This window comes from Phalangium opilio, unplaced genomic scaffold (genome assembly GCF_054372755.1).
Source record: "Phalangium opilio isolate 3A_F unplaced genomic scaffold, DU_Popi_V2 ptg000031l_1, whole genome shotgun sequence".
Classification (NCBI taxonomy): domain Eukaryota; kingdom Metazoa; phylum Arthropoda; class Arachnida; order Opiliones; family Phalangiidae; genus Phalangium; species Phalangium opilio.
This window is the reverse complement of record NW_028324158.1, coordinates 15,470,028-15,492,629: the sequence shown is the minus strand read 5'-3', so window position 1 is coordinate 15,492,629 and position 22,602 is coordinate 15,470,028. Positions and strand designations below refer to the sequence as shown.

General features: G+C 30.7%; 1 protein-coding gene across 1 annotated transcript; it reads right to left on the bottom strand.

The window, feature by feature from the left end:
- Positions 1-16,891: 16,891 nt before the first annotated feature.
- Positions 16,892-20,672, bottom strand: LOC149690953 (uncharacterized). Its single transcript, XM_089870424.1, has 2 exons — positions 18,845-20,672; positions 16,892-17,098 (listed from the first exon to the last, which is right to left on the bottom strand). Exon 1 carries the CDS (start codon positions 20,625-20,627, stop codon positions 20,082-20,084), a length of 546 nt encoding a protein of 181 aa, XP_089726550.1. The 5' UTR covers positions 20,628-20,672; the 3' UTR covers positions 16,892-17,098; positions 18,845-20,081.
- Positions 20,673-22,602: the final 1,930 nt, after the last annotated feature.

Below are 22,602 nucleotides of genomic sequence, written 5' to 3'. Positions count from 1 at the left end.
ATAGAGCACTTAATTATCTTCATTAGCTGTAATTTTCATTTAATTTGAATGATAATTAACTTAATTACAAGCAAAATAAACTTTCAATGTATTTCCTATGGCCCCTTGCTGGGTGTCTTCTACGCTATACATATCTTAAAATCGCTATATCTTTTAAACCGTAATAGATAGCGTTAATTTGAAAGCAGATTTAAATAGAGCACTTAATTATCTTCATTAGCTGTAATGTTCATTTAATTTGAATGATAATTAACTTAATTACAAGCAAAATAAACTTTCAATGTATTTCCTATGGCCCCTTGCTGGGTGTCTTCTAGGCTATACAAATCTTAAAATCGCTATATCTTTTAAACCGTAATAGATAGCGTTAATTTGAAAGCAGATTTAAATAGAGCACTTAATTATCTTCATTAGGTTTAATTTTCATTTAATTTGAATGATACTTAACTTAATTACAAGCAAAATAAACTTTCAATGTATTTCCTATGGCCCCTTGCTGGGTGTCTGCAACGCTATACATATCTTAAAATCGCTATATCTTTTAAACCGTAATAGATAGCGTTAATTTGAAAGCAGATTTAAATAGAGCACTTAATTGTCTTCATTAGGTTTAATTTCCATTTAATTTGAATGATAATTAACTTAATTACAAGCAAAATAAACTTTCAATGTATTTCCTATGGCCCCTTGCTGGGTGTCTTCAACGCTATACATATCTTAAAATTGCTATATCTTTTAAACCGTAATAGATAGCGTTAATTTGAAAGCAGATTTAAATAGAGCACTTAATTATCTTCATTAGGTTTAATTTTCATTTAATTTGAATGATAATTAACTTAATTACAAGCAAAATAAACTTTCAATGTATTTCCTATGGCCCCTTGCTGGGTGTCTTCAACGCTATACATATCTTGAAATCGCTATATCTTTTAAACCGTAATAGATAGCGTTAATTTGAAAGCAGATTTAAATAGAGCACTTAATTATCTTCATTAGGTTTAATTTTCATTTAATTTGAATGATAATTAACTTAATTACAAGCAAAATAAACTTTCAATGTATTTCCTATGGCCCCTTGCTGGGTGTCTTCTAGGCTATACAAATCTTAAAATCGCTATATCTTTTAAACCGTAATAGATAGCGTTAATTTGAAAGCAGATTTAAATAGAGCACTTAATTATCTTCATTAGGTTTAATTTTCATTTAATTTGAATGATAATTAACTTAATTACAAGCAAAATAAACTTTCAATGTATTTCCTATGGCCCCTTGCTGGGTGTCTGCAACGCTATACATATATTAAAATCGCTATATCTTTTAAACCGTAATAGATAGCGTTAATTTGAAAGCAGATTTAAATAGAGCACTTAATTGTCTTCATTAGGTTTAATTTCCATTTAATTTGAATGATAATTAACTTAATTACAAGCAAAATAAACTTTCAATGTATTTCCTATGGCCCCTTGCTGGGTGTCTTCAACGCTATACATATCTTAAAATTGCTATATCTTTTAAACCGTAATAGATAGCGTTAATTTGAAAGCAGATTTAAATAGAGCACTTAATTATCTTCATTAGGTTTAATTTTCATTTAATTTGAATGATAATTAACTTAATTACAAGCAAAATAAACTTTCAATGTATTTCCTATGGCCCCTTGCTGGGTGTCTTCGACGCTATACAAATGTTAAAATCGCTATATCTTTTAAACCGTAATAGATAGCGTTAATTTGAAAGCAGATTTAAATAGAGCACTTAATTATCTTCATTACGTTTAATTTTCATTTAATTTGAATGATAATTAACTTAATTACAAGCAAAATAAACTTTCAATGTATTTCCTATGGCCCCTTGCTGGGTGTCTTCAACGCTATACATATCTTGAAATCGTTATATCTTTTAAACCGTAATAGATAGCGTTAATTTGAAAGCAGATTTAAATAGAGCACTTAATTATCTTCATTAGGTTTAATTTTCATTTAATTTGAATGATAATTAACTTAATTACAAGCAAAATAAACTTTCAATGTATTTCCTATGGCCCCTTGCTGGGTGTCTTCAACGCTATACATATCTTGAAATCGCTATATCTTTTAAACCGTAATAGATAGCGTTAATTTGAAAGCAGATTTAAATAGAGCACTTAATTATCTTAATTAGCTGTAATTTTCATTTAATTTGAATGATAATTAACTTAATTACAAGCAAAATAAACTTTCAATGTATTTCCTATGGCCCCTTGCTGGGTGTCTTCAACGCTATACATATCTTGAAATCGCTATATCTTTTAAACCGTAATAGATAGCGTTAATTTGAAAGCAGATTTAAATAGAGCACTTAATTGTCTTCATTAGGTTTAATTTCCATTTAATTTGAATGATAATTAACTTAATTACAAGCAAAATAAACTTTCAATGTATTTCCTATGGCCCCTTGCTGGGTGTCTTCAGCGCTATACATATTTTAAAATTGCTATATCTTTTAAACCGTAATAGATAGCGTTAATTTGAAAGCAGATTTGAATAGAGCACTTAATTATCTTCATTAGGTTTAATTTTCATTTAATTTGAATGATAATTAACTTAATTACAAGCAAAATAAACTTTCAATGTATTTCCTATGGCCCCTTGCTGGGTGTCTTCAACGCTATACATATCTTGAAATCGCTATATCTTTTAAACCGTAATAGATAGCGTTAATTTGAAAGCAGATTTAAATAGAGCTCTTAATTATCTTCATTAGCTGTAATGTTCATTTAATTTGAATGATAATTAACTTAATTACAAGCAAAATAAACTTTCAATGTATTTCCTATGGCCCCTTGCTGGGTGTCTTCTAGGCTATACAAATCTTAAAATCGCTATATCTTTTAAACCGTAATAGATAGCGTTAATTTGAAAGCAGATTTAAATAGAGCACTTAATTATCTTCATTAGGTTTAATTTTCATTTAATTTGAATGATACTTAACTTAATTACAAGCAAAATAAACTTTCAATGTATTTCCTATGGCCCCTTGCTGGGTGTCTGCAACGCTATACATATCTTAAAATCGCTATATCTTTTAAACCGTAATAGATAGCGTTAATTTGAAAGCAGATTTAAATAGAGCACTTAATTGTCTTCATTAGGTTTAATTTCCATTTAATTTGAATGATAATTAACTTAATTACAAGCAAAATAAACTTTCAATGTATTTCCTATGGCCCCTTGCTGGGTGTCTTCAACGCTATACATATCTTAAAATTGCTATATCTTTTAAACCGTAATAGATAGCGTTAATTTGAAAGCAGATTTAAATAGAGCACTTAATTATCTTCATTAGGTTTAATTTTCATTTAATTTGAATGATAATTAACTTAATTACAAGCAAAATAAACTTTCAATGTATTTCCTATGGCCCCTTGCTGGGTGTCTTCAACGCTATACATATCTTGAAATCGCTATATCTTTTAAACCGTAATAGATAGCGTTAATTTGAAAGCAGATTTAAATAGAGCACTTAATTATCTTCATTAGGTTTAATTTTCATTTAATTTGAATGATAATTAACTTAATTACAAGCAAAATAAACTTTCAATGTATTTCCTATGGCCCCTTGCTGGGTGTCTTCTAGGCTATACAAATCTTAAAATCGCTATATCTTTTAAACCGTAATAGATAGCGTTAATTTGAAAGCAGATTTAAATAGAGCACTTAATTATCTTCATTAGGTTTAATTTTCATTTAATTTGAATGATAATTAACTTAATTACAAGCAAAATAAACTTTCAATGTATTTCCTATGGCCCCTTGCTGGGTGTCTGCAACGCTATACATATATTAAAATCGCTATATCTTTTAAACCGTAATAGATAGCGTTAATTTGAAAGCAGATTTAAATAGAGCACTTAATTGTCTTCATTAGGTTTAATTTCCATTTAATTTGAATGATAATTAACTTAATTACAAGCAAAATAAACTTTCAATGTATTTCCTATGGCCCCTTGCTGGGTGTCTTCAACGCTATACATATCTTAAAATTGCTATATCTTTTAAACCGTAATAGATAGCGTTAATTTGAAAGCAGATTTAAATAGAGCACTTAATTATCTTCATTAGGTTTAATTTTCATTTAATTTGAATGATAATTAACTTAATTACAAGCAAAATAAACTTTCAATGTATTTCCTATGGCCCCTTGCTGGGTGTCTTCAACGCTATACATATCTTGAAATCGCTATATCTTTTAAACCGTAATAGATAGCGTTAATTTGAAAGCAGATTTAAATAGAGCACTTAATTATCTTCATTAGGTTTAATTTTCATTTAATTTGAATGATAATTAACTTAATTACAAGCAAAATAAACTTTCAATGTATTTCCTATGGCCCCTTGCTGGGTGTCTTCTAGGCTATACAAATCTTAAAATCGCTATATCTTTTAAACCGTAATAGATAGCGTTAATTTGAAAGCAGATTTAAATAGAGCACTTAATTATCTTCATTAGGTTTAATTTTCATTTAATTTGAATGATAATTAACTTAATTACAAGCAAAATAAACTTTCAATGTATTTCCTATGGCCCCTTGCTGGGTGTCTGCAACGCTATACATATATTAAAATCGCTATATCTTTTAAACCGTAATAGATAGCGTTAATTTGAAAGCAGATTTAAATAGAGCACTTAATTGTCTTCATTAGGTTTAATTTCCATTTAATTTGAATGATAATTAACTTAATTACAAGCAAAATAAACTTTCAATGTATTTCCTATGGCCCCTTGCTGGGTGTCTTCAACGCTATACATATCTTAAAATTGCTATATCTTTTAAACCGTAATAGATAGCGTTAATTTGAAAGCAGATTTAAATAGAGCACTTAATTATCTTCATTAGGTTTAATTTTCATTTAATTTGAATGATAATTAACTTAATTACAAGCAAAATAAACTTTCAATGTATTTCCTATGGCCCCTTGCTGGGTGTCTTCGACGCTATACAAATGTTAAAATCGCTATATCTTTTAAACCGTAATAGATAGCGTTAATTTGAAAGCAGATTTAAATAGAGCACTTAATTATCTTCATTACGTTTAATTTTCATTTAATTTGAATGATAATTAACTTAATTACAAGCAAAATAAACTTTCAATGTATTTCCTATGGCCCCTTGCTGGGTGTCTTCAACGCTATACATATCTTGAAATCGCTATATCTTTTAAACCGTAATAGATAGCGTTAATTTGAAAGCAGATTTAAATAGAGCTCTTAATTATCTTCATTAGCTGTAATGTTCATTTAATTTGAATGATAATTAACTTAATTACAAGCAAAATAAACTTTCAATGTATTTCCTATGGCCCCTTGCTGGGTGTCTTCTAGGCTATACAAATCTTAAAATCGCTATATCTTTTAAACCGTAATAGATAGCGTTAATTTGAAAGCAGATTTAAATAGAGCACTTAATTATCTTCATTAGGTTTAATTTTCATTTAATTTGAATGATACTTAACTTAATTACAAGCAAAATAAACTTTCAATGTATTTCCTATGGCCCCTTGCTGGGTGTCTGCAACGCTATACATATATTAAAATCGCTATATCTTTTAAACCGTAATAGATAGCGTTAATTTGAAAGCAGATTTAAATAGAGCACTTAATTGTCTTCATTAGGTTTAATTTCCATTTAATTTGAATGATAATTAACTTAATTACAAGCAAAATAAACTTTCAATGTATTTCCTATGGCCCCTTGCTGGGTGTCTTCAACGCTATACATATCTTAAAATTGCTATATCTTTTAAACCGTAATAGATAGCGTTAATTTGAAAGCAGATTTAAATAGAGCACTTAATTATCTTCATTAGGTTTAATTTTCATTTAATTTGAATGATAATTAACTTAATTACAAGCAAAATAAACTTTCAATGTATTTCCTATGGCCCCTTGCTGGGTGTCTTCAACGCTATACATATCTTGAAATCGCTATATCTTTTAAACCGTAATAGATAGCGTTAATTTGAAAGCAGATTTAAATAGAGCACTTAATTATCTTCATTAGGTTTAATTTTCATTTAATTTGAATGATAATTAACTTAATTACAAGCAAAATAAACTTTCAATGTATTTCCTATGGCCCCTTGCTGGGTGTCTTCTAGGCTATACAAATCTTAAAATCGCTATATCTTTTAAACCGTAATAGATAGCGTTAATTTGAAAGCAGATTTAAATAGAGCACTTAATTATCTTCATTAGGTTTAATTTTCATTTAATTTGAATGATAATTAACTTAATTACAAGCAAAATAAACTTTCAATGTATTTCCTATGGCCCCTTGCTGGGTGTCTGCAACGCTATACATATATTAAAATCGCTATATCTTTTAAACCGTAATAGATAGCGTTAATTTGAAAGCAGATTTAAATAGAGCACTTAATTGTCTTCATTAGGTTTAATTTCCATTTAATTTGAATGATAATTAACTTAATTACAAGCAAAATAAACTTTCAATGTATTTCCTATGGCCCCTTGCTGGGTGTCTTCAACGCTATACATATCTTAAAATTGCTATATCTTTTAAACCGTAATAGATAGCGTTAATTTGAAAGCAGATTTAAATAGAGCACTTAATTATCTTCATTAGGTTTAATTTTCATTTAATTTGAATGATAATTAACTTAATTACAAGCAAAATAAACTTTCAATGTATTTCCTATGGCCCCTTGCTGGGTGTCTTCGACGCTATACAAATGTTAAAATCGCTATATCTTTTAAACCGTAATAGATAGCGTTAATTTGAAAGCAGATTTAAATAGAGCACTTAATTATCTTCATTACGTTTAATTTTCATTTAATTTGAATGATAATTAACTTAATTACAAGCAAAATAAACTTTCAATGTATTTCCTATGGCCCCTTGCTGGGTGTCTTCAACGCTATACATATCTTGAAATCGTTATATCTTTTAAACCGTAATAGATAGCGTTAATTTGAAAGCAGATTTATATAGAGCACTTAATTATCTTCATTAGGTTTAATTTTCATTTAATTTGAATGATAATTAACTTAATTACAAGCAAAATAAACTTTCAATGTATTTCCTATGGCCCCTTGCTGGGTGTCTTCAACGCTATACATATCTTGAAATCGCTATATCTTTTAAACCGTAATAGATAGCGTTAATTTGAAAGCAGATTTAAATAGAGCACTTAATTGTCTTCATTAGGTTTAATTTCCATTTAATTTGAATGATAATTAACTTAATTACAAGCAAAATAAACTTTCAATGTATTTCCTATGGCCCCCTGCTGGGTGTCTGCAACGCTATACATATCTTAAAATCGCTATATCTTTTAAACCGTAATAGATAGCGTTAATTTGAAAGCAGATTTAAATAGAGCACTTAATTATCTTCATTAGCTGTAATTTTCATTTAATTTGAATGATAATTAACTTAATTACAAGCAAAATAAACTTTCAATGTATTTCCTATGGCCCCTTGCTGGGTGTCTTCTACGCTATACATATCTTAAAATCGCTATATCTTTTAAACCGTAATAGATAGCGTTAATTTGAAAGCAGATTTAAATAGAGCACTTAATTATCTTCATTAGCTGTAATGTTCATTTAATTTGAATGATAATTAACTTAATTACAAGCAAAATAAACTTTCAATGTATTTCCTATGGCCCCTTGCTGGGTGTCTTCTAGGCTATACAAATCTTAAAATCGCTATATCTTTTAAACCGTAATAGATAGCGTTAATTTGAAAGCAGATTTAAATAGAGCACTTAATTATCTTCATTAGGTTTAATTTTCATTTAATTTGAATGATACTTAACTTAATTACAAGCAAAATAAACTTTCAATGTATTTCCTATGGCCCCTTGCTGGGTGTCTGCAACGCTATACATATCTTAAAATCGCTATATCTTTTAAACCGTAATAGATAGCGTTAATTTGAAAGCAGATTTAAATAGAGCACTTAATTGTCTTCATTAGGTTTAATTTCCATTTAATTTGAATGATAATTAACTTAATTACAAGCAAAATAAACTTTCAATGTATTTCCTATGGCCCCTTGCTGGGTGTCTTCAACGCTATACATATCTTAAAATTGCTATATCTTTTAAACCGTAATAGATAGCGTTAATTTGAAAGCAGATTTAAATAGAGCACTTAATTATCTTCATTAGGTTTAATTTTCATTTAATTTGAATGATAATTAACTTAATTACAAGCAAAATAAACTTTCAATGTATTTCCTATGGCCCCTTGCTGGGTGTCTTCAACGCTATACATATCTTGAAATCGCTATATCTTTTAAACCGTAATAGATAGCGTTAATTTGAAAGCAGATTTAAATAGAGCACTTAATTATCTTCATTAGGTTTAATTTTCATTTAATTTGAATGATAATTAACTTAATTACAAGCAAAATAAACTTTCAATGTATTTCCTATGGCCCCTTGCTGGGTGTCTTCTAGGCTATACAAATCTTAAAATCGCTATATCTTTTAAACCGTAATAGATAGCGTTAATTTGAAAGAAGATTTAAATAGAGCACTTAATTATCTTCATTAGGTTTAATTTTCATTTAATTTGAATGATAATTAACTTAATTACAAGCAAAATAAACTTTCAATGTATTTCCTATGGCCCCTTGCTGGGTGTCTGCAACGCTATACATATATTAAAATCGCTATATCTTTTAAACCGTAATAGATAGCGTTAATTTGAAAGCAGATTTAAATAGAGCACTTAATTGTCTTCATTAGGTTTAATTTCCATTTAATTTGAATGATAATTAACTTAATTACAAGCAAAATAAACTTTCAATGTATTTCCTATGGCCCCTTGCTGGGTGTCTTCAACGCTATACATATCTTAAAATTGCTATATCTTTTAAACCGTAATAGATAGCGTTAATTTGAAAGCAGATTTAAATAGAGCACTTAATTATCTTCATTAGGTTTAATTTTCATTTAATTTGAATGATAATTAACTTAATTACAAGCAAAATAAACTTTCAATGTATTTCCTATGGCCCCTTGCTGGGTGTCTTCGACGCTATACAAATGTTAAAATCGCTATATCTTTTAAACCGTAATAGATAGCGTTAATTTGAAAGCAGATTTAAATAGAGCACTTAATTATCTTCATTACGTTTAATTTTCATTTAATTTGAATGATAATTAACTTAATTACAAGCAAAATAAACTTTCAATGTATTTCCTATGGCCCCTTGCTGGGTGTCTTCAACGCTATACATATCTTGAAACCGTTATATCTTTTAAACCGTAATAGATAGCGTTAATTTGAAAGCAGATTTAAATAGAGCACTTAATTATCTTCATTAGGTTTAATTTTCATTTAATTTGAATGATAATTAACTTAATTACAAGCAAAATAAACTTTCAATGTATTTCCTATGGCCCCTTGCTGGGTGTCTTCAACGCTATACATATCTTGAAATCGCTATATCTTTTAAACCGTAATAGATAGCGTTAATTTGAAAGCAGATTTAAATAGAGCACTTAATTGTCTTCATTAGGTTTAATTTCCATTTAATTTGAATGATAATTAACTTAATTACAAGCAAAATAAACTTTCAATGTATTTCCTATGGCCCCCTGCTGGGTGTCTGCAACGCTATACATATCTTAAAATCGCTATATCTTTTAAACCGTAATAGATAGCGTTAATTTGAAAGCAGATTTAAATAGAGCACTTAATTATCTTCATTAGCTGTAATTTTCATTTAATTTGAATGATAATTAACTTAATTACAAGCAAAATAAACTTTCAATGTATTTCCTATGGCCCCTTGCTGGGTGTCTTCTACGCTATACATATCTTAAAATCGCTATATCTTTTAAACCGTAATAGATAGCGTTAATTTGAAAGCAGATTTAAATAGAGCACTTAATTATCTTCATTAGCTGTAATGTTCATTTAATTTGAATGATAATTAACTTAATTACAAGCAAAATAAACTTTCAATGTATTTCCTATGGCCCCTTGCTGGGTGTCTTCTAGGCTATACAAATCTTAAAATCGCTATATCTTTTAAACCGTAATAGATAGCGTTAATTTGAAAGCAGATTTAAATAGAGCACTTAATTATCTTCATTAGGTTTAATTTTCATTTAATTTGAATGATACTTAACTTAATTACAAGCAAAATAAACTTTCAATGTATTTCCTATGGCCCCTTGCTGGGTGTCTGCAACGCTATACATATCTTAAAATCGCTATATCTTTTAAACCGTAATAGATAGCGTTAATTTGAAAGCAGATTTAAATAGAGCACTTAATTGTCTTCATTAGGTTTAATTTCCATTTAATTTGAATGATAATTAACTTAATTACAAGCAAAATAAACTTTCAATGTATTTCCTATGGCCCCTTGCTGGGTGTCTTCAACGCTATACATATCTTAAAATTGCTATATCTTTTAAACCGTAATAGATAGCGTTAATTTGAAAGCAGATTTAAATAGAGCACTTAATTATCTTCATTAGGTTTAATTTTCATTTAATTTGAATGATAATTAACTTAATTACAAGCAAAATAAACTTTCAATGTATTTCCTATGGCCCCTTGCTGGGTGTCTTCAACGCTATACATATCTTGAAATCGCTATATCTTTTAAACCGTAATAGATAGCGTTAATTTGAAAGCAGATTTAAATAGAGCACTTAATTATCTTCATTAGGTTTAATTTTCATTTAATTTGAATGATAATTAACTTAATTACAAGCAAAATAAACTTTCAATGTATTTCCTATGGCCCCTTGCTGGGTGTCTTCTAGGCTATACAAATCTTAAAATCGCTATATCTTTTAAACCGTAATAGATAGCGTTAATTTGAAAGCAGATTTAAATAGAGCACTTAATTATCTTCATTAGGTTTAATTTTCATTTAATTTGAATGATAATTAACTTAATTACAAGCAAAATAAACTTTCAATGTATTTCCTATGGCCCCTTGCTGGGTGTCTGCAACGCTATACATATATTAAAATCGCTATATCTTTTAAACCGTAATAGATAGCGTTAATTTGAAAGCAGATTTAAATAGAGCACTTAATTGTCTTCATTAGGTTTAATTTCCATTTAATTTGAATGATAATTAACTTAATTACAAGCAAAATAAACTTTCAATGTATTTCCTATGGCCCCTTGCTGGGTGTCTTCAACGCTATACATATCTTAAAATTGCTATATCTTTTAAACCGTAATAGATAGCGTTAATTTGAAAGCAGATTTAAATAGAGCACTTAATTATCTTCATTAGGTTTAATTTTCATTTAATTTGAATGATAATTAACTTAATTACAAGCAAAATAAACTTTCAATGTATTTCCTATGGCCCCTTGCTGGGTGTCTTCGACGCTATACAAATGTTAAAATCGCTATATCTTTTAAACCGTAATAGATAGCGTTAATTTGAAAGCAGATTTAAATAGAGCACTTAATTATCTTCATTACGTTTAATTTTCATTTAATTTGAATGATAATTAACTTAATTACAAGCAAAATAAACTTTCAATGTATTTCCTATGGCCCCTTGCTGGGTGTCTTCAACGCTATACATATCTTGAAATCGTTATATCTTTTAAACCGTAATAGATAGCGTTAATTTGAAAGCAGATTTAAATAGAGCACTTAATTATCTTCATTAGGTTTAATTTTCATTTAATTTGAATGATAATTAACTTAATTACAAGCAAAATAAACTTTCAATGTATTTCCTATGGCCCCTTGCTGGGTGTCTTCAACGCTATACATATCTTGAAATCGCTATATCTTTTAAACCGTAATAGATAGCGTTAATTTGAAAGCAGATTTAAATAGAGCACTTAATTATCTTAATTAGCTGTAATTTTCATTTAATTTGAATGATAATTAACTTAATTACAAGCAAAATAAACTTTCAATGTATTTCCTATGGCCCCTTGCTGGGTGTCTTCAACGCTATACATATCTTGAAATCGCTATATCTTTTAAACCGTAATAGATAGCGTTAATTTGAAAGCAGATTTAAATAGAGCACTTAATTGTCTTCATTAGGTTTAATTTCCATTTAATTTGAATGATAATTAACTTAATTACAAGCAAAATAAACTTTCAATGTATTTCCTATGGCCCCTTGCTGGGTGTCTTCAGCGCTATACATATTTTAAAATTGCTATATCTTTTAAACCGTAATAGATAGCGTTAATTTGAAAGCAGATTTGAATAGAGCACTTAATTATCTTCATTAGGTTTAATTTTCATTTAATTTGAATGATAATTAACTTAATTACAAGCAAAATAAACTTTCAATGTATTTCCTATGGCCCCTTGCTGGGTGTCTTCAACGCTATACATATCTTGAAATCGCTATATCTTTTAAACCGTAATAGATAGCGTTAATTTGAAAGCAGATTTAAATAGAGCTCTTAATTATCTTCATTAGCTGTAATGTTCATTTAATTTGAATGATAATTAACTTAATTACAAGCAAAATAAACTTTCAATGTATTTCCTATGGCCCCTTGCTGGGTGTCTTCTAGGCTATACAAATCTTAAAATCGCTATATCTTTTAAACCGTAATAGATAGCGTTAATTTGAAAGCAGATTTAAATAGAGCACTTAATTATCTTCATTAGGTTTAATTTTCATTTAATTTGAATGATACTTAACTTAATTACAAGCAAAATAAACTTTCAATGTATTTCCTATGGCCCCTTGCTGGGTGTCTGCAACGCTATACATATCTTAAAATCGCTATATCTTTTAAACCGTAATAGATAGCGTTAATTTGAAAGCAGATTTAAATAGAGCACTTAATTGTCTTCATTAGGTTTAATTTCCATTTAATTTGAATGATAATTAACTTAATTACAAGCAAAATAAACTTTCAATGTATTTCCTATGGCCCCTTGCTGGGTGTCTTCAACGCTATACATATCTTAAAATTGCTATATCTTTTAAACCGTAATAGATAGCGTTAATTTGAAAGCAGATTTAAATAGAGCACTTAATTATCTTCATTAGGTTTAATTTTCATTTAATTTGAATGATAATTAACTTAATTACAAGCAAAATAAACTTTCAATGTATTTCCTATGGCCCCTTGCTGGGTGTCTTCAACGCTATACATATCTTGAAATCGCTATATCTTTTAAACCGTAATAGATAGCGTTAATTTGAAAGCAGATTTAAATAGAGCACTTAATTATCTTCATTAGGTTTAATTTTCATTTAATTTGAATGATAATTAACTTAATTACAAGCAAAATAAACTTTCAATGTATTTCCTATGGCCCCTTGCTGGGTGTCTTCTAGGCTATACAAATCTTAAAATCGCTATATCTTTTAAACCGTAATAGATAGCGTTAATTTGAAAGCAGATTTAAATAGAGCACTTAATTATCTTCATTAGGTTTAATTTTCATTTAATTTGAATGATAATTAACTTAATTACAAGCAAAATAAACTTTCAATGTATTTCCTATGGCCCCTTGCTGGGTGTCTGCAACGCTATACATATATTAAAATCGCTATATCTTTTAAACCGTAATAGATAGCGTTAATTTGAAAGCAGATTTAAATAGAGCACTTAATTGTCTTCATTAGGTTTAATTTCCATTTAATTTGAATGATAATTAACTTAATTACAAGCAAAATAAACTTTCAATGTATTTCCTATGGCCCCTTGCTGGGTGTCTTCAACGCTATACATATCTTAAAATTGCTATATCTTTTAAACCGTAATAGATAGCGTTAATTTGAAAGCAGATTTAAATAGAGCACTTAATTATCTTCATTAGGTTTAATTTTCATTTAATTTGAATGATAATTAACTTAATTACAAGCAAAATAAACTTTCAATGTATTTCCTATGGCCCCTTGCTGGGTGTCTTCAACGCTATACATATCTTGAAATCGCTATATCTTTTAAACCGTAATAGATAGCGTTAATTTGAAAGCAGATTTAAATAGAGCACTTAATTATCTTCATTAGGTTTAATTTTCATTTAATTTGAATGATAATTAACTTAATTACAAGCAAAATAAACTTTCAATGTATTTCCTATGGCCCCTTGCTGGGTGTCTTCTAGGCTATACAAATCTTAAAATCGCTATATCTTTTAAACCGTAATAGATAGCGTTAATTTGAAAGCAGATTTAAATAGAGCACTTAATTATCTTCATTAGGTTTAATTTTCATTTAATTTGAATGATAATTAACTTAATTACAAGCAAAATAAACTTTCAATGTATTTCCTATGGCCCCTTGCTGGGTGTCTGCAACGCTATACATATATTAAAATCGCTATATCTTTTAAACCGTAATAGATAGCGTTAATTTGAAAGCAGATTTAAATAGAGCACTTAATTGTCTTCATTAGGTTTAATTTCCATTTAATTTGAATGATAATTAACTTAATTACAAGCAAAATAAACTTTCAATGTATTTCCTATGGCCCCTTGCTGGGTGTCTTCAACGCTATACATATCTTAAAATTGCTATATCTTTTAAACCGTAATAGATAGCGTTAATTTGAAAGCAGATTTAAATAGAGCACTTAATTATCTTCATTAGGTTTAATTTTCATTTAATTTGAATGATAATTAACTTAATTACAAGCAAAATAAACTTTCAATGTATTTCCTATGGCCCCTTGCTGGGTGTCTTCGACGCTATACAAATGTTAAAATCGCTATATCTTTTAAACCGTAATAGATAGCGTTAATTTGAAAGCAGATTTAAATAGAGCACTTAATTATCTTCATTACGTTTAATTTTCATTTAATTTGAATGATAATTAACTTAATTACAAGCAAAATAAACTTTCAATGTATTTCCTATGGCCCCTTGCTGGGTGTCTTCAACGCTATACATATCTTGAAATCGCTATATCTTTTAAACCGTAATAGATAGCGTTAATTTGAAAGCAGATTTAAATAGAGCTCTTAATTATCTTCATTAGCTGTAATGTTCATTTAATTTGAATGATAATTAACTTAATTACAAGCAAAATAAACTTTCAATGTATTTCCTATGGCCCCTTGCTGGGTGTCTTCTAGGCTATACAAATCTTAAAATCGCTATATCTTTTAAACCGTAATAGATAGCGTTAATTTGAAAGCAGATTTAAATAGAGCACTTAATTATCTTCATTAGGTTTAATTTTCATTTAATTTGAATGATACTTAACTTAATTACAAGCAAAATAAACTTTCAATGTATTTCCTATGGCCCCTTGCTGGGTGTCTGCAACGCTATACATATATTAAAATCGCTATATCTTTTAAACCGTAATAGATAGCGTTAATTTGAAAGCAGATTTAAATAGAGCACTTAATTGTCTTCATTAGGTTTAATTTCCATTTAATTTGAATGATAATTAACTTAATTACAAGCAAAATAAACTTTCAATGTATTTCCTATGGCCCCTTGCTGGGTGTCTTCAACGCTATACATATCTTAAAATTGCTATATCTTTTAAACCGTAATAGATAGCGTTAATTTGAAAGCAGATTTAAATAGAGCACTTAATTATCTTCATTAGGTTTAATTTTCATTTAATTTGAATGATAATTAACTTAATTACAAGCAAAATAAACTTTCAATGTATTTCCTATGGCCCCTTGCTGGGTGTCTTCAACGCTATACATATCTTGAAATCGCTATATCTTTTAAACCGTAATAGATAGCGTTAATTTGAAAGCAGATTTAAATAGAGCACTTAATTATCTTCATTAGGTTTAATTTTCATTTAATTTGAATGATAATTAACTTAATTACAAGCAAAATAAACTTTCAATGTATTTCCTATGGCCCCTTGCTGGGTGTCTTCTAGGCTATACAAATCTTAAAATCGCTATATCTTTTAAACCGTAATAGATAGCGTTAATTTGAAAGCAGATTTAAATAGAGCACTTAATTATCTTCATTAGGTTTAATTTTCATTTAATTTGAATGATAATTAACTTAATTACAAGCAAAATAAACTTTCAATGTATTTCCTATGGCCCCTTGCTGGGTGTCTGCAACGCTATACATATATTAAAATCGCTATATCTTTTAAACCGTAATAGATAGCGTTAATTTGAAAGCAGATTTAAATAGAGCACTTAATTGTCTTCATTAGGTTTAATTTCCATTTAATTTGAATGATAATTAACTTAATTACAAGCAAAATAAACTTTCAATGTATTTCCTATGGCCCCTTGCTGGGTGTCTTCAACGCTATACATATCTTAAAATTGCTATATCTTTTAAACCGTAATAGATAGCGTTAATTTGAAAGCAGATTTAAATAGAGCACTTAATTATCTTCATTAGGTTTAATTTTCATTTAATTTGAATGATAATTAACTTAATTACAAGCAAAATAAACTTTCAATGTATTTCCTATGGCCCCTTGCTGGGTGTCTTCGACGCTATACAAATGTTAAAATCGCTATATCTTTTAAACCGTAATAGATAGCGTTAATTTGAAAGCAGATTTAAATAGAGCACTTAATTATCTTCATTACGTTTAATTTTCATTTAATTTGAATGATAATTAACTTAATTACAAGCAAAATAAACTTTCAATGTATTTCCTATGGCCCCTTGCTGGGTGTCTTCAACGCTATACATATCTTGAAATCGTTATATCTTTTAAACCGTAATAGATAGCGTTAATTTGAAAGCAGATTTATATAGAGCACTTAATTATCTTCATTAGGTTTAATTTTCATTTAATTTGAATGATAATTAACTTAATTACAAGCAAAATAAACTTTCAATGTATTTCCTATGGCCCCTTGCTGGGTGTCTTCAACGCTATACATATCTTGAAATCGCTATATCTTTTAAACCGTAATAGATAGCGTTAATTTGAAAGCAGATTTAAATAGAGCACTTAATTGTCTTCATTAGGTTTAATTTCCATTTAATTTGAATGATAATTAACTTAATTACAAGCAAAATAAACTTTCAATGTATTTCCTATGGCCCCCTGCTGGGTGTCTGCAACGCTATACATATCTTAAAATCGCTATATCTTTTAAACCGTAATAGATAGCGTTAATTTGAAAGCAGATTTAAATAGAGCACTTAATTATCTTCATTAGCTGTAATTTTCATTTAATTTGAATGATAATTAACTTAATTACAAGCAAAATAAACTTTCAATGTATTTCCTATGGCCCCTTGCTGGGTGTCTTCTACGCTATACATATCTTAAAATCGCTATATCTTTTAAACCGTAATAGATAGCGTTAATTTGAAAGCAGATTTAAATAGAGCACTTAATTATCTTCATTAGCTGTAATGTTCATTTAATTTGAATGATAATTAACTTAATTACAAGCAAAATAAACTTTCAATGTATTTCCTATGGCCCCTTGCTGGGTGTCTTCTAGGCTATACAAATCTTAAAATCGCTATATCTTTTAAACCGTAATAGATAGCGTTAATTTGAAAGCAGATTTAAATAGAGCACTTAATTATCTTCATTAGGTTTAATTTTCATTTAATTTGAATGATACTTAACTTAATTACAAGCAAAATAAACTTTCAATGTATTTCCTATGGCCCCTTGCTGGGTGTCTGCAACGCTATACATATCTTAAAATCGCTATATCTTTTAAACCGTAATAGATAGCGTTAATTTGAAAGCAGATTTAAATAGAGCACTTAATTGTCTTCATTAGGTTTAATTTCCATTTAATTTGAATGATAATTAACTTAATTACAAGCAAAATAAACTTTCAATGTATTTCCTATGGCCCCTTGCTGGGTGTCTTCAACGCTATACATATCTTAAAATTGCTATATCTTTTAAACCGTAATAGATAGCGTTAATTTGAAAGCAGATTTAAATAGAGCACTTAATTATCTTCATTAGGTTTAATTTTCATTTAATTTGAATGATAATTAACTTAATTACAAGCAAAATAAACTTTCAATGTATTTCCTATGGCCCCTTGCTGGGTGTCTTCAACGCTATACATATCTTGAAATCGCTATATCTTTTAAACCGTAATAGATAGCGTTAATTTGAAAGCAGATTTAAATAGAGCACTTAATTATCTTCATTAGGTTTAATTTTCATTTAATTTGAATGATAATTAACTTAATTACAAGCAAAATAAACTTTCAATGTATTTCCTATGGCCCCTTGCTGGGTGTCTTCTAGGCTATACAAATCTTAAAATCGCTATATCTTTTAAACCGTAATAGATAGCGTTAATTTGAAAGAAGATTTAAATAGAGCACTTAATTATCTTCATTAGGTTTAATTTTCATTTAATTTGAATGATAATTAACTTAATTACAAGCAAAATAAACTTTCAATGTATTTCCTATGGCCCCTTGCTGGGTGTCTGCAACGCTATACATATATTAAAATCGCTATATCTTTTAAACCGTAATAGATAGCGTTAATTTGAAAGCAGATTTAAATAGAGCACTTAATTGTCTTCATTAGGTTTAATTTCCATTTAATTTGAATGATAATTAACTTAATTACAAGCAAAATAAACTTTCAATGTATTTCCTATGGCCCCTTGCTGGGTGTCTTCAACGCTATACATATCTTAAAATTGCTATATCTTTTAAACCGTAATAGATAGCGTTAATTTGAAAGCAGATTTAAATAGAGCACTTAATTATCTTCATTAGGTTTAATTTTCATTTAATTTGAATGATAATTAACTTAATTACAAGCAAAATAAACTTTCAATGTATTTCCTATGGCCCCTTGCTGGGTGTCTTCGACGCTATACAAATGTTAAAATCGCTATATCTTTTAAACCGTAATAGATAGCGTTAATTTGAAAGCAGATTTAAATAGAGCACTTAATTATCTTCATTACGTTTAATTTTCATTTAATTTGAATGATAATTAACTTAATTACAAGCAAAATAAACTTTCAATGTATTTCCTATGGCCCCTTGCTGGGTGTCTTCAACGCTATACATATCTTGAAATCGTTATATCTTTTAAACCGTAATAGATAGCGTTAATTTGAAAGCAGATTTAAATAGAGCACTTAATTATCTTCATTAGGTTTAATTTTCATTTAATTTGAATGATAATTAACTTAATTACAAGCAAAATAAACTTTCAATGTATTTCCTATGGCCCCTTGCTGGGTGTCTTCAACGCTATACATATCTTGAAATCGCTATATCTTTTAAACCGTAATAGATAGCGTTAATTTGAAAGCAGATTTAAATAGAGCACTTAATTGTCTTCATTAGGTTTAATTTCCATTTAATTTGAATGATAATTAACTTAATTACAAGCAAAATAAACTTTCAATGTATTTCCTATGGCCCCCTGCTGGGTGTCTGCAACGCTATACATATCTTAAAATCGCTATATCTTTTAAACCGTAATAGATAGCGTTAATTTGAAAGCAGATTTAAATAGAGCACTTAATTATCTTCATTAGCTGTAATTTTCATTTAATTTGAATGATAATTAACTTAATTACAAGCAAAATAAACTTTCAATGTATTTCCTATGGCCCCTTGCTGGGTGTCTTCTACGCTATACATATCTTAAAATCGCTATATCTTTTAAACCGTAATAGATAGCGTTAATTTGAAAGCAGATTTAAATAGAGCACTTAATTATCTTCATTAGCTGTAATGTTCATTTAATTTGAATGATAATTAACTTAATTACAAGCAAAATAAACTTTCAATGTATTTCCTATGGCCCCTTGCTGGGTGTCTTCTAGGCTATACAAATCTTAAAATCGCTATATCTTTTAAACCGTAATAGATAGCGTTAATTTGAAAGCAGATTTAAATAGAGCACTTAATTATCTTCATTAGGTTTAATTTTCATTTAATTTGAATGATAATTAACTTAATTACAAGCAAAATAAACTTTCAATGTATTTCCTATGAATGAATGAATGAATGTTTTATTGACCCAAAAAATAATAATCCCTTTTGAATCAGGGAGGAACCCGCAAGGGGTTCACAGGTCAAAAATAAAAAAAAAAAAATTTTACAAGCAAAATACCGACAATAATAATAATACAAAACAAATATCAAATTAATAATACAAATATCAAAATATGCTAACCACAGAACAGGCTAAGGAGGGCGCTGGAGGCGAGCATTTGCCCATTTAGCAAGAAGACATTTAGTTATAACACTTATTGCAATATTTACATCTACATTTACATTGGGACCAAGTGACAGTCTATCAGCCAGCGTGGCAGCCCCAACTTCTTGGTACGGCTCTCTCTCTTTTTCCAAGACTGGACAATATAAAAGTACGTGGGCGACATCCTCCCTATCCGCCCCACAGAGCGGACAGCTACTCTCCGCACTACCAAAGATTTGGGCCAACCGTTCAGCTGTGGGTAGCGCCCCCGACCGAGCCAGGAATAAAAGCCCACTACCAATAGAGTTGTCGTAAAGTGGTTCTAGGCCCGGGCGAGCCTTTAAGGCGTAGAGGTTCAAGCTTGGATGGCGAGCGAGCTCTAACCGCCAACGTGCCTGAGAAGATTCAGCCACCGCCTCATCAACTCGGCTGTACCACCCATGTAGGGATTCAGCAGCCCTTTGCGACAAACCAGCGCCATATTGCTCGTGTAATCGCTCTACGCGCTTTAACCACGTTGTCTTGCGGTTCATCGCCCGGACGTAGAAAAACACCCGCTGTGCAATGCGCGATTCTGCCATAAACATAACCCGACCCAGATACCGGAGTTTACTTTTGGCCTCCCTCTCCTCGAAAGTAGACCAGGCCATTTCACCTTTGACGGCGCCATAAGAGGTGATAAAATTTCCGCCCAACGCAGCCTTACCCACGGAAAATTGGGCCTGATCAAGGCGGCGACATGTAACAGTGCTGAGACAAAGGACCTCATTTGCGTAAGTAAGGGCCGGGACCGCCACCGCCTTCCAGAGCGTCCTCATGACGCTATATTTATTATAAGAGTGGTAACCCTTATGTTTGATAGCGCCCGCCAGACGGTTTGCCTTCGTCGTCAAAAAATGCTCGTGGCACTCTAAAAACTTTCCCACAGTTGTCAGCTTGACACCAAGGTATGTCACCTCAGACACTTCTGACAAAACGCTGCCCTGAAGGGAAATGGGACCTGACCCACCCTGCATAGACAAATGATTTGAGAGTACCACACATTTTTCAGAGCTAAAAACCAACCCATACTCGGCTGCATAAGACCCACAAATATCTAAAATGGCTTGTAAACCTAAACGGGACTCTGCTGTCACAAAAATATCATCCGCAAAGAAACCCCCCGGTATTCTAAGTTCCTGATTTGCGCTGCCAGGGTATCGAAGAGGGAACCCAAAATTTGATGTTCGCAGGGCCCTATCTAATGGTTCTAGGTATAAAGCAAAAAGAAGCGGTGAGAGAGGACACCCCTGTTTCAACCCTACTCTGCTAGGCATGAAGTCCGTGACTACTCCCCCAAACCAAAAGCGATACTGCACATGCTCGTATAGTGTAGCCAGAAGGGTTACGAAAGGAACTGGAATTCCCAGGGACACTAGGACCGACCACAAACGCGGCCGGCTGACGCTGTCGTAAGCCTTACGTAAGTCTAGAAAAGCAAAAAACACCGGACGTTGCTCAATTCTAGCAATGGCCAACAACTGAGACACTACAAAAATACTATCTGCACCTCTCCTATCCCTCCTGAACCCGTTCTGCAACTCCCCTAAAATATTATTATCTTCAACAAAACGTTCTAAGCGAGCCTTTAAAATCGCTACAAATAATTTAGATATGCACTGTGATAGGGCAATTGGTCGGAACGAAGCGAGATTCTCAGCGTCTTTTCCTCCACCTTTAAATAAAAGTTTTATGTCCGTGAGCCCCCATGACTTTGGGGTAGCCGAATGCCGTATGACACCACTAAACAAATCACATAACACCCGTCGTGAGCACCCGTCAAGAGATTTTAGGAGTTCATAAGGGATACCGTCCTCGCCCGCGGCTTTACCCGATGGAAGAGCGGCTAACGCAGTATCAACTTCCTGGATGACAACGTCCTCATTTAGCGATCCATTATAAGTTAGCCCCACTCGGTCAACCAGCCCGGAAAGAGAAGCATGGCACTGTAAGAAAGCGGCTTCCTCCGTCCGGTAGAACTCCGAGACCCTCGTTCGTATGGCAGCCGGACCCGACAAAACTGTGGATCCATCCTGCGCCTTTACAGCCGCAACGGTCTGGGGAGGGGGAGGTGGGTTAAATAACCTCCAAAATTTCTTGCCCGCCAAGCGTTTATCAGACAGAATGTCACGTTCTATGGCTCTATTTACTTCACTTATTTTACTCGCAACAAGCCGCGTCACTTCCCGTTTAAGAGTGCAGTAAGAGTTCCAAAGCTCCTTAACATATTCAGGTGAAAAAGGACTGTTAGGGTGACTACGATCACGCGCTGCTTTGCGGTAGAGACGGTTTGCCTCCTTGCGTTTTTGGATGGCCAGCTTAATTTCGTGGTCAAACCAACGCTTTTGAGGGCCCCGCGTACCAGTACCCGATGTCTGGCCTAGCGTGTTTGATGCCGCGGATAGTACGATAGATTGGAAGTCGTCTAGCGTTAAAGACGGCGAACCCCTCAAGGCTTCGCTGACCGTC

Coding starts and splice junctions, on each gene's coding strand:
- LOC149690953 (XM_089870424.1), bottom strand. CDS start 20,627: ATGAACCGCAAGACAACGTGGTTAAAGCGCGTAGAGCGATTACACGAG.